General features: G+C 38.6%; 1 protein-coding gene across 1 annotated transcript in view; it reads right to left on the bottom strand.

Annotated features, from left to right (window-relative positions):
- The window catches only part of Nubpl (nucleotide binding protein like), a 188,119-nt gene that overhangs the window by 136,009 nt on the left and 37,246 nt on the right, over window positions 1–14,864 (bottom strand). The window contains exon 4 of the mRNA XM_021179009.2: window positions 8,254–8,344. Coding sequence (XP_021034668.1) covers window positions 8,254–8,344 — 91 coding nt within the window. The remainder of the gene's footprint in view (window positions 1–8,253; window positions 8,345–14,864) is intronic.

Genomic DNA, 14,864 nt, shown 5'->3' with positions numbered 1-14,864 from the left:
ACTTTGGTCTTCGTTCTTCTTGAGTTTCATGCGTCTAGCAGATTGTATCTTATATCTTGGGTATCCTAAGTTTCTGGGCTAATATCCACTTATCAGTAAGTACATATTGTGTGAGTTCCTTTGTGATTGGGTTACCTCACTCAGGATGGATGATGCCCTCCAGGTCCATCCATTTGTCAAGGCATCTCTTAACATCAATGACACCCTAACTAGGACAAACCCAGTCTCAAATTTTATTTATCTGTGTGTGTATATATAAAATAAAAGAAATAAAAGAATGACAGACCTATGAGATTAACATGGCACACCTTTGGGTATGTCTGTGAAGGTTTAACTGAGGAGGAAAGACCCAGCCTAAAGATGGTCAAATTATCCTAGTCTATGATCCTGCAATTAAAAAAAAAAAAAGACAAAAGGAAAAGGCCTTTTCTTCCATCTTGTCTTCCTGACTGTGAGGACTGTATTCCTCTGAGCTGTGATTCGATTAAGCTGCAACAGGGGCTATGAATAATGATCATAACATAATAATGTAAGGGTCCGTGATTGGCTGAAGAATCATACCCCAGACTCAAATAGTGTGCAAAAGCTAAGAGTGTTTTATTCTGCAGAAGTCCAGCATGCAGGGATATACCATTTACCCAGATGGAGAGGCCCAGGTGAGCTCAAAAGATCCTAGACAAGACTGATATGATCTAGCAAATGAAGAGATTTTATTAGAAGTTAGAAAACACCCATGCCATAGGCCATAATGCTCAAAGGGAAATTACTAATCCTATAGGGTTGATTGTTTTTTTTTTTCAAGTTTTGTTGTTGTTGCTTCATTTTATTTTGTTTTAAAAAACAGTGAGGCAGAAAAGCGGTCTAAGATACTCTGTCAAATAAATCCCAAAGATTAGCTACTAAGATAAAGTCTTTAAATTACCTTTATTATTCAAGAAGGAAAAAACCTGCAACTTATCTAAAATATACATAGCAGAGGACTAATTATGCAGCTAAAATACATAAGATATAGCAAGGGTAACTGTGAAATACATATATTTAACTAAGACTACATACATGTTGTGTATGAAGCCAAGCAAAAAAGTCAGCACCTTGAAACAATGTAAGGAGAAAATTAGAACAAAGAGCTGGTGAGAAGAAAGACTGGGAGAGGAAAGCAGTAGAGGTGACAGTGGAGGTGACAGCAGAGATGGCAGTGGCAGTGACAGCATCAGTGGCAGTGGTGGTGGCGGGGCAGTGGAGGTGGCAGTGGAGGTGACAGTGGATGTGACAGTGGAGGTACAGAGGAGGTGACAGCAGAGGTGGCGGTGGCAATGGAGGTGGCAGTGGAGGTGACAATAGAGGTGGCAGTGGCGGTGGCAGAGGCAGGCTTTCACAAAGAGAGAATAAAGACCCAGAGTCCAGAGACAGGACAGAGGCTATGTAGTGAGGAAGCAGAGCAAGGCGAGGCGGAAGGAGGAGGCTTTCCAAGTAGGTGGCAGCAGTATCAGCAACACTGGTTAGGGCACACAGTAACCATGTAACAATGGGAAGGGTTTGAATCCTGACACTGTTTATGAGAATAAAAGGGTTTGTATGATTTTAGGCTACAATTTATGACAACTAGTAGGTTAGTGATGTTTCCACAGTGAAAATTAGAGGAAGTGAATAGCTAAATTAAGTCTTTCAGTGAAATGTCACTATTCTTTTTCCCCAACCCCCTTTAAAGAAAAAGAATTATTAAGTCACTACCACAGATACTATTGAAGAAGCCTTGTACCGGTACATCATTACATGCCTGGCAATATCACCAGAGCAAAGCTATCCAATCCTAGTGAGAGTGCTCCACCCCAATTCAACACTCCCTCCCTCTCTCTCCCTCTTTCTGTGACTCCTCTCCTCCCTCCCTGCCTCTCTCTCCTTCTCCCTCCCTCACTCTCTTCCACCTTTGTATGTGTAGACATAATTTCTCTCCTTTTTTCTTTTGTAAAAGGATTAAACTCATAAAGCCCAGCCATCAAAACTTTCCATGTTTAATGCCCTCTTGCCTTTTCCTATAGGTCTCCTGATAGATGGATGAATACTCGCTGTATCATATATCTTCAGAACTGAATTTACATCCTAGTTAACCAGGCTACTTTCCTTAAATGAAACTATACTCTTTGTAAGGTATCCAGTGAGCTATTACGGTAACTATGGATTAGCCATAATGGGATGTATTTTTCAAATCAGAAGTATCATACGTAAGTAAACAAAGGATTATTAATGAATTAACATGTTTATCTTTCCTCTACCCAATAATATTTTAAGTTCTAATTTTTCTCACCAAAAAAAAGATAGCAAAAAGTTAAAATTTTAAGATTTCAAGAAAACACTTAGATCAAAGGTAAAAGAAAATGTCTTTTGGTTTAAGCTGAGACTAGATAGTAGAAGCGAAATACATGTAAAGTACTAATAATCTTAACACACAGGCCAGATGACAAGTATATTGTACTTATGGTAACCTATGCATTTTAAAGCTGGGCCTTGGATGCAGGAGCAGTCATCACGTGGCAGGGTTCCGTTTTCTCTGGTGGCTGAGGCTAATCCCAAGCACAGAGAGATACCGCCTGTTTCCCATCTACACAGATAAACCTGATCAGCACTATTTGCTGCCAACGCATGAAAGAAAGAATAAAACAAACACTAGCTACTAGACAGTTTAACACAGTGGTCCCCAATCTTCGTAACACAGTTCCTCATGCTGTGGTAACTCCCAATTATAGAATTCTTTCAATGCTCCTTCATAACTGTAATTCTGCTACTATTATGAGACATACTGTAAATATCTGATACACAGGATATCTGATATGTGACCCAAGAGGTCATGATCCACAGGTTGAGAACTGTTATTTTAAATAGGCACTTTCCCAATGTGATACCAGCTGTGAGACCCAGCTAAGACTGTATGCAGCAGAGCAATAAAAACCTAAAAAGTAACTAACTAGTTATTCCTAGCTTCAGAACGTCAAAGGAAAACATGTTACACATCACAAAGGTAGTTAGGTCAATTGTCTCCAATAACCTATCACACACACACACACACACACACACACACACAGTAGAAACATAGGTGGTCTTTAGGCTTGATAAACTACAGTGAGGATATTCTTCTAAGATCTTCGACCTCAGCTCTGAGAGACTTCAGGGATAGTGTCTAAAGCACAAGCACAATGTCTTAAGATTCTTTTCCCTGCTTATGTTTAGTGTCACCTCACCGAAGAGTGCAAAAGAAAAGAACAGGACCTTGGTGTGCAGGCAAGATGAAATTAAAAGAATTCTGGAATATACCCCCAGAATCTTCCCCAAATATAATCAGAGGGTCTTTGTCATCAGGTGAAGGCCAGGATCCAAAGGACAATAACCAACATAAAGTAAGTCAGAAGTTCTGGGTTCTCCACCAGAATCACACTTGGACAGACATATCAACAGCTTTACCAACACCCTAAAATCTCTTCCTCCGCTGAAATAACCAGAATTGATTTTCATCCTTTACACAGTTGAGTTACCTAAAGGAAAAGAGAACTCTCCTTCATAATCATAAGTGCTATTATAGAAAGTTATTTTCTCATAATGATTTTCCAAATTCCCATAAGCCACACATACATCCGTTCCTAGACAAAGCTGAAGAAAGCTATATCTGATGCAAAATGACTACCTCCCAACAATAGAAAAGACTAGTGTGGATCTCCCATCTAATCATTAATATGCACTGTACATCCTCAATTAAATCATCTGACATTTGCATCTTAGTAACCTCTTGCTGCAGCTCTCAAAATTTTCTTACTTCATTAACTCAGTACATTAAAAGACACTCCTCAATAAAACTAAACTCAATAAATCCACAGATATTCTGGTAATGAATTAGTATCACAAAACATGAAAGAGTGCAGTCATTTCTACCAACAAATGGCACTTTAGAAAACTTATCACAAAAAATATTACACAGAAGGCAGGGATGATGCACGTGTGGCTAAAGTGCTTCCTATAGAAGGAACTGAGCTCAGGTGCTTGGCATCCATGCAAAATCCAGGTGTGATGGCACGTTATCTGTAAGCACAACGCTAGAGAGGCAGGATCCTGGTGGCTTGACACACAGCCTGTGCAGATGAAATGGTGAAACCTAAGTCCAGCAAGAAATCCTACTACAAAAAATAAGCTGGACTTGGGTCCAGGAAGACAGCCAGTGTCTGTTCTGTACATGTGTGCGCATGCACACACACACACACACACACACACACACATTCATGAACCCCATCAACATATTCTTGAGTGCAACTACCATTTAATATTTATTTGCCACTTCAACCAAAACCTTTTTACTCAATTATGTTTAAGATTATGCTTTGGCTACACTATAATATGAAATTTGAGTGCTGTGTTACTTCAAGAATTGAAATGAAAAACAATTGCATTTGTTCTTTTTAAAAACAAGGCTTTATATTCAGGCACAAGTACAAGCTTCAGCAATTAGCCACTGACTGGCTGTCAAAACAATGTCAACCTGTTGATGTTCTTGCTCAATATGCTTTCTACATGCTAAGCAGACATCACACTACCTCACCTCTGAGATATTTCAGGGATAAATCCCTTAAAGAAATCCAGAAAAAACACAAACAAACAATAGGAGGAAATGAATAAATTCCTCAAAGAAAGCCAGGAAAACACAAACAAACAAATGGAGAAAATCAATATATCCCTTAAAGAAACCCAAGAAAAAGCAAACAGTTGAGGAAACAAATGAAACTGTTTAAGACTTGAAAATGAAAATAGAAGCAATAAAGAAAACACAAACTGACAGAATTCTGAAGATAGATATTTTAGTAATGTGAACAGGAGCTACAAAGGCAAGCTTTACCAACAGAACACAAGAGATAGAAGAGAGAATTGCAGGCACTGAAGATACCATAGAAGAAACAACAGTCAAAGACAATGACTCCTGACATAAAACTCCTGACACAAATGGACAGACAGACAAAATGATTCCTACTGCTATTCTGCTATACTCATAGAGCAGTGCCTTGTCCAGTAGTCATCAGAGAGACTTCCTCTGGCAGCAAATGGTAGCAGGTGCCAGACATTATGCAGAGAGAGTGTTTAAATATGAGGTCCCTCCTCTTGGTGGTCAGAGAACCCCTCAGAAGAGAGGAAGGGGATGGAAAACACCAGGAGAACATGGCATACCAAATCAACCAAGCAGGGCACACATGGACTCACAGAGACTGAAGCAGCAAGCACAGGCCTGCAAGGGTCTGCACCAGGCCCTCTGAGCATGTTTATGGCTGCTAACTTGTTTTTGTTTTCTTTTGGTTTTGTGGGGGACCTTCTAACAGTAGGAGCAGGTATATCTCTCACTCTCTTGCCTGTTCTTGGGACTCTTTTCCTCCTATCGGGTTACCTTATCTTGCCTTGCCATACCTTGCTTTGTTCTATTTTGCTATATTATCTCTTGGAGGCCTGCTCTTTTCTGAAGGGGAAACAGGAAAGAGAGTGGATCTAGAGGAGAGGGGAGGTGAAGGAGAGTTGGGAGGAGTGGAAGCAGGGGAAACTGTGGTCAATATGTATTATATGAGAACAGAATCTACTTTCAATTAAAATTAAAAAAAAAAAAAAAGAAAGAAACCAAAAGCTATTATAAACCTTGGGATTTTACATCAGTTAGTGAATTCACTTTTCTAGATCAGATATAAAATTTTTCTTGGTAATCAAGTCTATAGTGTCCTAATTCCACAAACTGTGAAATTCTCTCAATAATAAAAAAAAAAAATGAGGAAAATGGGAATAATACATAGTCTACCCACTTTACCACGGGGTTTTTAATGAGCAAATTGATGAAAACTACATTACTGTGTCAGTTTTAATAATGAAGAGAAGAGGCAATACTGAAGCTGTCTGGCCTCCAGGCTTCCCAGCTTAGTCCAGGAAGAGGAAGGCCAATTCACCAGAATCTCTCCCAAGCATAAACCACTGAAACTCGGGTCTCATAGTTTGTCTGAATTGATATTTAGATAACTTTATGTATGTTGTAATCACTGTAACAGAATAACAAGGCAAATTAACATGACAAAGTGCAGAGATGTCAAAGTGAGACCTGTTAACACAATGGTAGCAACCTTCTCTAAGACTCCAAAATTAACATTCTGCTGAGGCTTTGAGAATTCACCCTCGGGAATGAACACCTAAACCATCCTGTTTGTTTCCTAGGGAACCAAGATCACCCTGTTGGCACAAAACAAGTTTGGGGTAGTTTTGTTTTTCAAGCTTCCCAAGGTTCTAGTACACTGAAGTTCCCCTCAAGCACTCACACTGGCAGATCCTGAACAGACTGCCTGAGAAAGGAGAGTAGTGCTCTTATCACACCTGTGCCACAGCCTCAGTATTCACACTGTCTTTAAAGACACAGTCACCCGAGTGCCTCAGTCATCGCCACTCTTCGGTGGCTAACACTCACACCGCTGTTCATGGCACCTGTCTGCAAACTGTGCTGCAGCAGAAGCAGAAGCCTCTCCCTGTATTTTCATGAGATTAGGAATCAGCTCTGTAAGGGGTTGCTTGCAATATAAGACCCCTCGAGTCACACACTCATAAAGAATAGCCCAGACTTTAGTATAAGTGATGTCTGAAAGTAAATTACATACATAACCACCTTAATGAGCAACCAATGTTTAAACAATTTTTAATCACAACAAAAAATAATACTATAAGCTAAAAAATCTAGTAAATAGATCAGTACATATATTTTATTCTAGACCCATGGAAAATAGGTCAATAAAATTATTCAATTTTATGTTATCAAACTAGAAATCAATTTTATTTAGAACATTTTCATATAAAGCCACTTTTAATAACCAATTCTTACCATTTCATGATTGCATTTCTAATACTTAAGACTTTATATTTGGTAGCCTTAAAAATATGTAATAACAAGAACAGTGAAAATCCTATAGATTTACTCAAAAACTACTTCTTCTAGACCAATGGCAATAATACTATGGGGCAACAAACCATTGTTTTGGGGAATTCATAAATGCTCTAAGAAAAATCTGACAAAAATATGTTTGCAAAAAAATTTTTCATTTGATACAAATGTTTTTACTGAAATATTCTCATACATATACATACTTAATGTAAACAATGGATACTTAATATTTTATCATATACCAGTGCCATGAATCATGCCAAATGCTGCATTTACATTATTCTTCATAGCAACTGTGACCTTACTGTATGTATAGGGGCCAAGGCACAAGATACAAGGGATTCCACATAGTTGGTCAATGGCATGATTTCTGACCTGCCACACTTACTCCAGTGGAGTCTTTGTGACAAGTCCAAAAGTTTGGCCACAGTCTTGAGGCACAAAGTTTCAGGGAAACTGGTCTCGCGGACAGTCTGTCGTCTCATAACACAGATGTGTTTTAGATTTGTCCTGTGATAGTGTGGAAGGTCGTACATGCTTTTTTTTTTTTTTTTTTTTTTTTTTTTTTTAGTATTCTATTGGATAAGAGCTAGAAATCTCAGGACTAGTTCAACAAAGTAAACTTAAAATTTTCATTACAGTCAGGTATGACAGACTACATGACATATTAGAAGAAAGTTGGTGAGTTCTCTACAGAGAATCTCCATAAAATAGCAGCCAAGTCACTCGCATATGTAGAAATTTACAATGGTCTAGGAAGAAAGAGGTTATAGTTTAAAGAGGAATTACAGTATTGCATTATTCATGAAAAGGTTAACAAGAGCAGAACTCCCTGGTATAAGCTTTCATAAGGCTCAGAGGAATAGCATAAATTGTGACTAGGGTGTGAAATCCTCACCTGGCTCCTAAAATAGCTGACTTTAGAAAGGGCCGCCTTTTATCTCCGTTGTAACCACTGCCTGGTTCCTGTCAGTCCTTTATGTATGCGTTTCAATGTTTTCTGTCATTATGCATAGGATAACTTCAATGTACCTTGTCTGATGTGTCACCTAACTTTTTTGTTTTCTTCTGTAATATAAGTCTGATGCTTGCTTTGAGAAATTACATTCAAATCCAGCATTTCCCATGTGTTCGTGTCTGTTTGTCATTCACCAACTCCTTGCCCACCTGAGTATTAGGACCCTGATTTTTCCTGCAGGTTGAGGGACCGACTGAGGCCAGTCCTTGGCACCGAACTGCTACTCTACATGACATATGAAGCACATATGGTGCCTGGAAAGTGAACAGTAGGTACTCTTCATCTTTTCTGTACTCACTTGGTGATAATTCTGGATTTCCTCTCAGGTTCATCATCTTTGGAATGGAAGGACCATACACATCCACATCTAACAAGCCAACCGCCTTGGACTGCAAGAAAACCAAAATCATCAAAAGATTATTCATCAGGTTCACCAGTCAAAAGAGACTACACAGTAACAAGCCTTTTAAAAAGAAAATGGAAAATATCCCAAAATCATAACCTAAGTAACAGGAAGTATAAATTGCCTGGGATAGCTTTAAAATTAGATTTAAATAATGAACTCAATCAGGTCTCCTGTATAGTCTCAAGAAAACTAAGACCTTTTTGATCTAAGCATAATTTCTGAGAACTAACAAGTATTATGTAAACAAGACTGGAAAGATTAATAAACGCCCAACAAAACTCCAACATGATGGAACACTGACTTCTGGAAGGCCCTAAATTACAAAATGAAAAAAAAAAAAATGGAAACAAGACTGTTCTACAGAAAGTAAGGAATTCTGTTGTGTATCTGGCAAGAGGGAGAAGGGAGGGGAAGGAACAGGCTACCAGCACATATAATAGAGGCCAGCCTTGCATGCAAACAACAGCTAAGTACACAGGCTTTTGGAGGAATCAGAAACAGCTAACTACAGTGTTCTTTGATGGCTGTCCAGCTGAGAAGGGCAGAAGATCCTATCCTTATGGGTCTCTGTCAGGTACTAGTTAATCAGCAACTTAGTCAAGGAATGAAAAACAAAATTGCCGCTCATAAATACACTTTCACTCTACCTCCAAATCTATCTCTGTTCGTTTTTCTCTATCTATGAGTAGACAATACTGCCTGTACCTCACTACCACTGCCTGCACCTCACTACCTCTGCCTGTACCTCACTACCTCTGGCTGTACCTCACTACCTCTGCCTGTACCTCACGATGCCTTACCACTTTCCTCCCACTATACCCAAATCCTAGCAAGATAACACTCATCTCTCAATAACCAGAAATTCAAGAAACTGAAACAACCCTAAATCTTCCATAATACCTGTTTCCAGACACACAATTACTTTTCAACCCTTATCATCTGGTTCTGTAAATACTCATAAGAAGGTAAATTTAACATTTAAGTTCCTAATCTTATACTGGCTCAATTTGCAATTCTAAGAAAAGTACTTATTATCCCTATGTGATGTGGTCTCGTGGGTGTGAGGAGAGGAGACTGATGTCTATCTGAAATCCCAAACTAATTTAAAATAAATAAAAAGTTAAAAAGATGTTTTGCTTTTAATAGGATGATTACATATAAAACTTAGTTTTTATGAATTGAGGTAGCAGCTATAAAAAGGGGAATACTCCAAAGGAAATCTGTACATTTAACAAACAGGAAACTTGGACTTTAACTTACTATGAATAAAAATATTTCAAGCAGGATCGTTGACACAAATACATAAGCGTCCTCTGATACAATCTCATTGTAGGATTGTTTCTATGACAACTTCAAGGGCTAAAAAACATATGCAAAATAATAAACTTTGGGGCTGGAGAGATGGCTCAGTGGTTAAGAGCACCAACTGCTCTTCTGAAGGTCCTGAGTTCAAATCCCAGCAACCACATGGTGGCTCACAACCATCTGTAATGAGATCTGACACCCTCTTCTGGTGCATCTGAAGACAGCTACAGTGTACTTAGATATAATAATAAATAAATCTTAAAAAATTACTTAAAAAAAATAATAAACTTCAATTTTAAAATGTAAGGTTATTTTTCCTTTTCTTATCTATACTAACAGTAGTTTTACAGTAACTTGAGTGAGTGAGGTCCTAAGTTTCAATCAAAATGATCTAAAGTAAAATAACTCTGCCTTTTAAATTAATGTTCTAGCAAAACAAAACCTAACTGTATAAACTGAGGGCATGGCCACTCTAAGGTATGGATAAGTGAAAGGTTCCTATTGTTGATATGAGGAGAGGGGCATCCTAGGCTTCTGAAAGAGTCCAGAGCAGACAGAGAAAGGAGCAGACTGAACATGGCCAGCAGACTGGACTTGCCCATGAAAGGAAAGGACAGGGTGTAGGGAAAGCAAGAGAGGAAGAGAAAGAGATGACCAAGAAAGGGGCAAGAGAGCAGAGCCAAAGTAGCAGGGTTAAAAGGACAATGGCCAGGGGAGCCCATGAGCAGAAAGAGTCTAGATGAGGGACTGTATGAAAAGAGCCAGGATGCCAGCAAGGTCTGAGACATGTGCCACAGATACTTACGATACTGAGGGACCTTAGCTATGTTACTAGGGACCACAGAGAGCCATTTACCCCTTCTGCCAGTGATAAGAGAAATAGCTCTTTTGGTAGAGGGGGAAAGTGAATGCTGGCTTTTGTCTAACTGTCAGAATGTGGATTTGATAAAACCCAAGTGTCATGTCCCTAACTGCACACCATCTTCTTCATCAATAGATTTTCAAGTATTCTTCAAAATGTGGGAATGTATCTTCGCATCTTCTACTCTATCTTCTAGAAGATAACCAGACCTTCCTTATGAACCACAATCCAATCGAGACTTGCCTTCACATTTGCTGTGGTAAGAATAGATGTTCATACATGACAATAATGGCTAACATATATGGCTGACACACACACACAAAAATAAAAGGGACACTATATTATAAGGTTTAGAATTTACATTCCTCACTTACTACTTGACATAATACCACTCTGGTACTGTCCCTACTCTGGTAAGAAAGAAGAAAGACTAATACTTGCAGTGACTATTAGTCTTTAGTTGTTTTATGTTTTCTTTCTTATAACAAAGCAGAATTACAAACAACAAGTCCAACCACATCAATCGCCACCAGAATTACACCACAATCTAATTACAAAAAACTTAAAGAGTGAATCACATTTTTTAGCAAGTTGCATTTATGTATATTTGTACATATACATACACACACATAGGTATATGTATCAATAATAATCACAGAAAAATATTACCCATTTGGGAAAGAAAACACAGGAGGGGATGGATGAACAGAAGCAGAGAAAGGTTGGAGGAAGAAAAGAGGACAGAAAGTGATGCAATTCCATCTCAATTCAAAATACACTTTTAAAGTTTTTAAAAGAATGATATTGACTAATTTTTTATTTATTTTATTTCTTGAGATTGTAATACCTTTTCTCAAAAATTTACCTCGTAGATATTTTAATCCTTGTGGATCACATAATCTCTACAGCAGGTACTCAATATTACTACAGGAGCATCAACAGCTGCCCAAACAACATGGAAGTGACTCAACATAGCTGTGTTCCAATAAGACTTTACACACACACACATACACACACACATACACACATATACACACACAAATGCATGCATACACATGCACAAACACATGCATGTGTGTGCATGTCAAAGATCTGATTATAGGTTTCTAACATCCAATCTAGATAATAAAGTTTTCACAACCAAGTTAATCAACCAAGTACTAACTTACTCCTAGTGGAGTCAGGAGTAAGCAGCTCTTTTATTTTTCTTCTTTTTGTAAATAAAATTACATAATTTCTCTCTTCCTTTTTCTCCCTACAAATGCTCCCATACAGCCTCCTTTCTCTTTCAAATCCATGGCCTCTTTTCTCACTAACTGCTACTACATGCATATATGTATTTGCATATACAGATATATTCCCAAATATAACCTGTTGGGTCTGTGTAACGCTACTTGTATGTATGTATTCAGGGCTGACCATGTGGCACTGGACAACCGATTGCTGTGCTCTTCCCTGGAGAAGAGCACCTCTCCCCCTCCCAGCCTTCCTCAGTTGCCTGGTTCTCCATGTAGGGCTTTTCTTTATGGGCTTTTCCTGTCCAGTTTGGCAAGTTCATGGGTGTTGCCCTTGTTCAGCTCACAGTTGGGCAGTCACACTGGTGAGAGTTAATGAGTACCGCTTCTGATGTTACTAGGAGACACAGTCTCACGTTAAACTTTCTGGTCCTTTGGCTCTCCCTCTTTCACAATGTTCCCTGAGCCTACACTACGGGACTTTGTGTAGATGTAGCCATTGAGACTGGGATTCACAACTCTGCATTTGGATTGGTTGTGCTTTTATGGACTGGTCTCCATCTTTTGAAAAGAAGTTTTCTTGATGAAGGGTAAAGACTTGAAGACCACAGTTCATCATTGAACGAAGTCATGGCAGGAACTCATGCAAGAACCAGGAGCAGAAACTGCAGCAGAGACCATGAAGACACACTGCCTTCCAGCTTACTCCCACAGTTTGCTGAGCGACCTACCAGGTCCACCTACCCAAAGCTGGTATGCCCACAGGCTGAGCAGTGGAGGCAGCCACTCAACTGGAGGTCACTGTTTCCCAGGTGTGTCAAGCTGACAACTGAAGCTAACTATGACAATTGTTAGGTAGGCTTATATTTTAAATATCTAGTCTTTAATTTAAATTTTAAATTTCAAGATGATTCTATACTATATAAAAATACCTGAGCAAGGTAGATTACAAATAAATTGTATGCAGCAGTGTTCAGCTAAGTCTCAAATATTTTTCTACCTCTTTCTTCCCAAAATAATTATATTTAGTCAAGAAAGCTTCAATTAGGGTTTTCTTTACTTTTAATTTTAGCAAGACTCAAAAGAAAGAATCACCTTATAAATGCACAGCAAATAAAATCACTATTAGCAAAAGCAATTGCAAGCTTACTACTGAAAAATGTAATTGACATTTTTATCATCATAAACTCAGCTACACATACTGTCATCTAACAATGTACTCTTTTTCTGACGCTCGTGCAGATCTCAATACCTAGCAGGTAACACAAGATAGACCAAACCCCAAGTTACCATTTAGATTTTTGGATTGTTCTTTTATAATATATACCGACCTGTGAAAGCTGTAAATGGTAGCAAAATTATTCAGAGTGATTATACTGTTTCATTACTACTGCATGAAAGCTGCAATTTGAGAGCTTACGCATCCTATTTTTTGTGTGTTGAATTTCAAAGGCAGCAACAACAGTCCTGATACTGCTTTGTTCTTCTAGCAGAATTTATCCTGAAGACTGTAAAGGTTCTGACATGTTCCTTTCATCCCTCTTGTCTACTAATGTAACCCATCAAAACAACATCTGAGAGCACACCCACCCAATTATTCCTAAATAAATACTGCTTTCAGGCTTCCCTTATGCTTGTCCATTCCACAGACGTACCCAGCTAAGATTCCCATGATTCCCTGGGCATTATAATCAAAGTAATCGTAGACTGGTAATTGGTATTATTCAATTTGGAATTGATCCAAGCCTCTTCTTTCTTGTCTTTCTGCCTGTCTTTGAATAAAGCTGTCATTCAAAAGAATTTCAGACTCTCACTAGAAAAAAGCATGTTTTCTGATTCTCTTAGCTGAGATTAAGTAAGAATCTGACAGAAGAACTAACGGTTGAACAAAGTACAGAGAAGAGTTTCCTATCACTTATCAAAGGGATATCTAAATCTCCAAGTTCAATCAAGAAAGAAGCAAGGGCATTATGAAGGTCAAGGTTTGCTGGATAGGGTGAAGCACAACCAAAGATCCCTGGTGGAGAGTTCAAGAGTCTTAAAAGACCAAGTCATTGCTTGTAAGAAAGCTTAAAAAACAAAAACAAGGAAAGGATCATTTCCAACTTGAAACTTTGTTTTTAGAGCAGAAACAAACCTAAAAGGTTACCTTTGTCTTCCGAAGAAATTGATGGGCTGGGAAGGTGGTTCAGTGGGGAAAGGCAGATACAGACATATAGATATATAGATATAGATGCCATTATCTTTTATCATTGACTACTCTCAGACAGACTCCCTCTCTACAGTTTCTTAAGCACTTACAGCACACTTCAGCCTAAGGACCTTCACAGCTGCTACTCCTCTGGCCTGAAATCCTGCACCTCATTCCTCTACCATTCAGCCCTCAACCTCATCTCTGCTAGCTTACTTCATGCATTAATCATGACTTTCACTGACCACCCTAAAATCATAATACCCATAATACACTTGGCTTTCCCTATTCCCTTTCACAGTTTTTCTTGGTTCTTAGTAATGTATAAATAGTCAACACTACACCTTTACTTTGTTATTGCATTTCTTCCAAGAGAATAAATAAAACTCACAATAAAAGTGAGTGATTTTGTATGTTTTCTTTGCCACTGTTCACACAGCATATAAAACAATAGGCACTCTTGGAGATCCCCTGTTCAATCCCATGAATCCTGATATACTAGTAATCAGTTGAGGGTATCCAAAGTACTTACATAAAACTCTAGTCTAGGGTGTAGGATGAACAGAGTGTGAAAGGCAGAAATGCACATAGTGCAGGAAAAGAGAGAAAGGTCTACTGTAAGATCTAAGCCATGGAGCCAACAGGATCACAGTAATAGTAACTCAAGGATATCAAAAGTTTCTTTGTAGAGGTTCTCTTTAAATGTATGTATGGTTGGTTTTCTGTTTGTGACAGGATCTTAATATGTAGTCCAAGCTGGTCTAGAATTCACTATGTCTAACCATCTGGCCTGAGCTCTCAGGCCTTGTGTCCTGTCCTCCTCGGTACAAGGATCAGAGGTATGTGCCCCCATGTCAAGGTTTAAGTAAGTTTGTAAGGTAGTGAACATTTCGTCACATGTGTAGTGAAT

Source organism: Mus caroli, chromosome 12 (assembly GCF_900094665.2).
Source record: "Mus caroli chromosome 12, CAROLI_EIJ_v1.1, whole genome shotgun sequence".
Taxonomy (NCBI): domain Eukaryota; kingdom Metazoa; phylum Chordata; class Mammalia; order Rodentia; family Muridae; genus Mus; species Mus caroli.
This window is presented reverse-complemented; position numbering and strand designations above follow the sequence as displayed.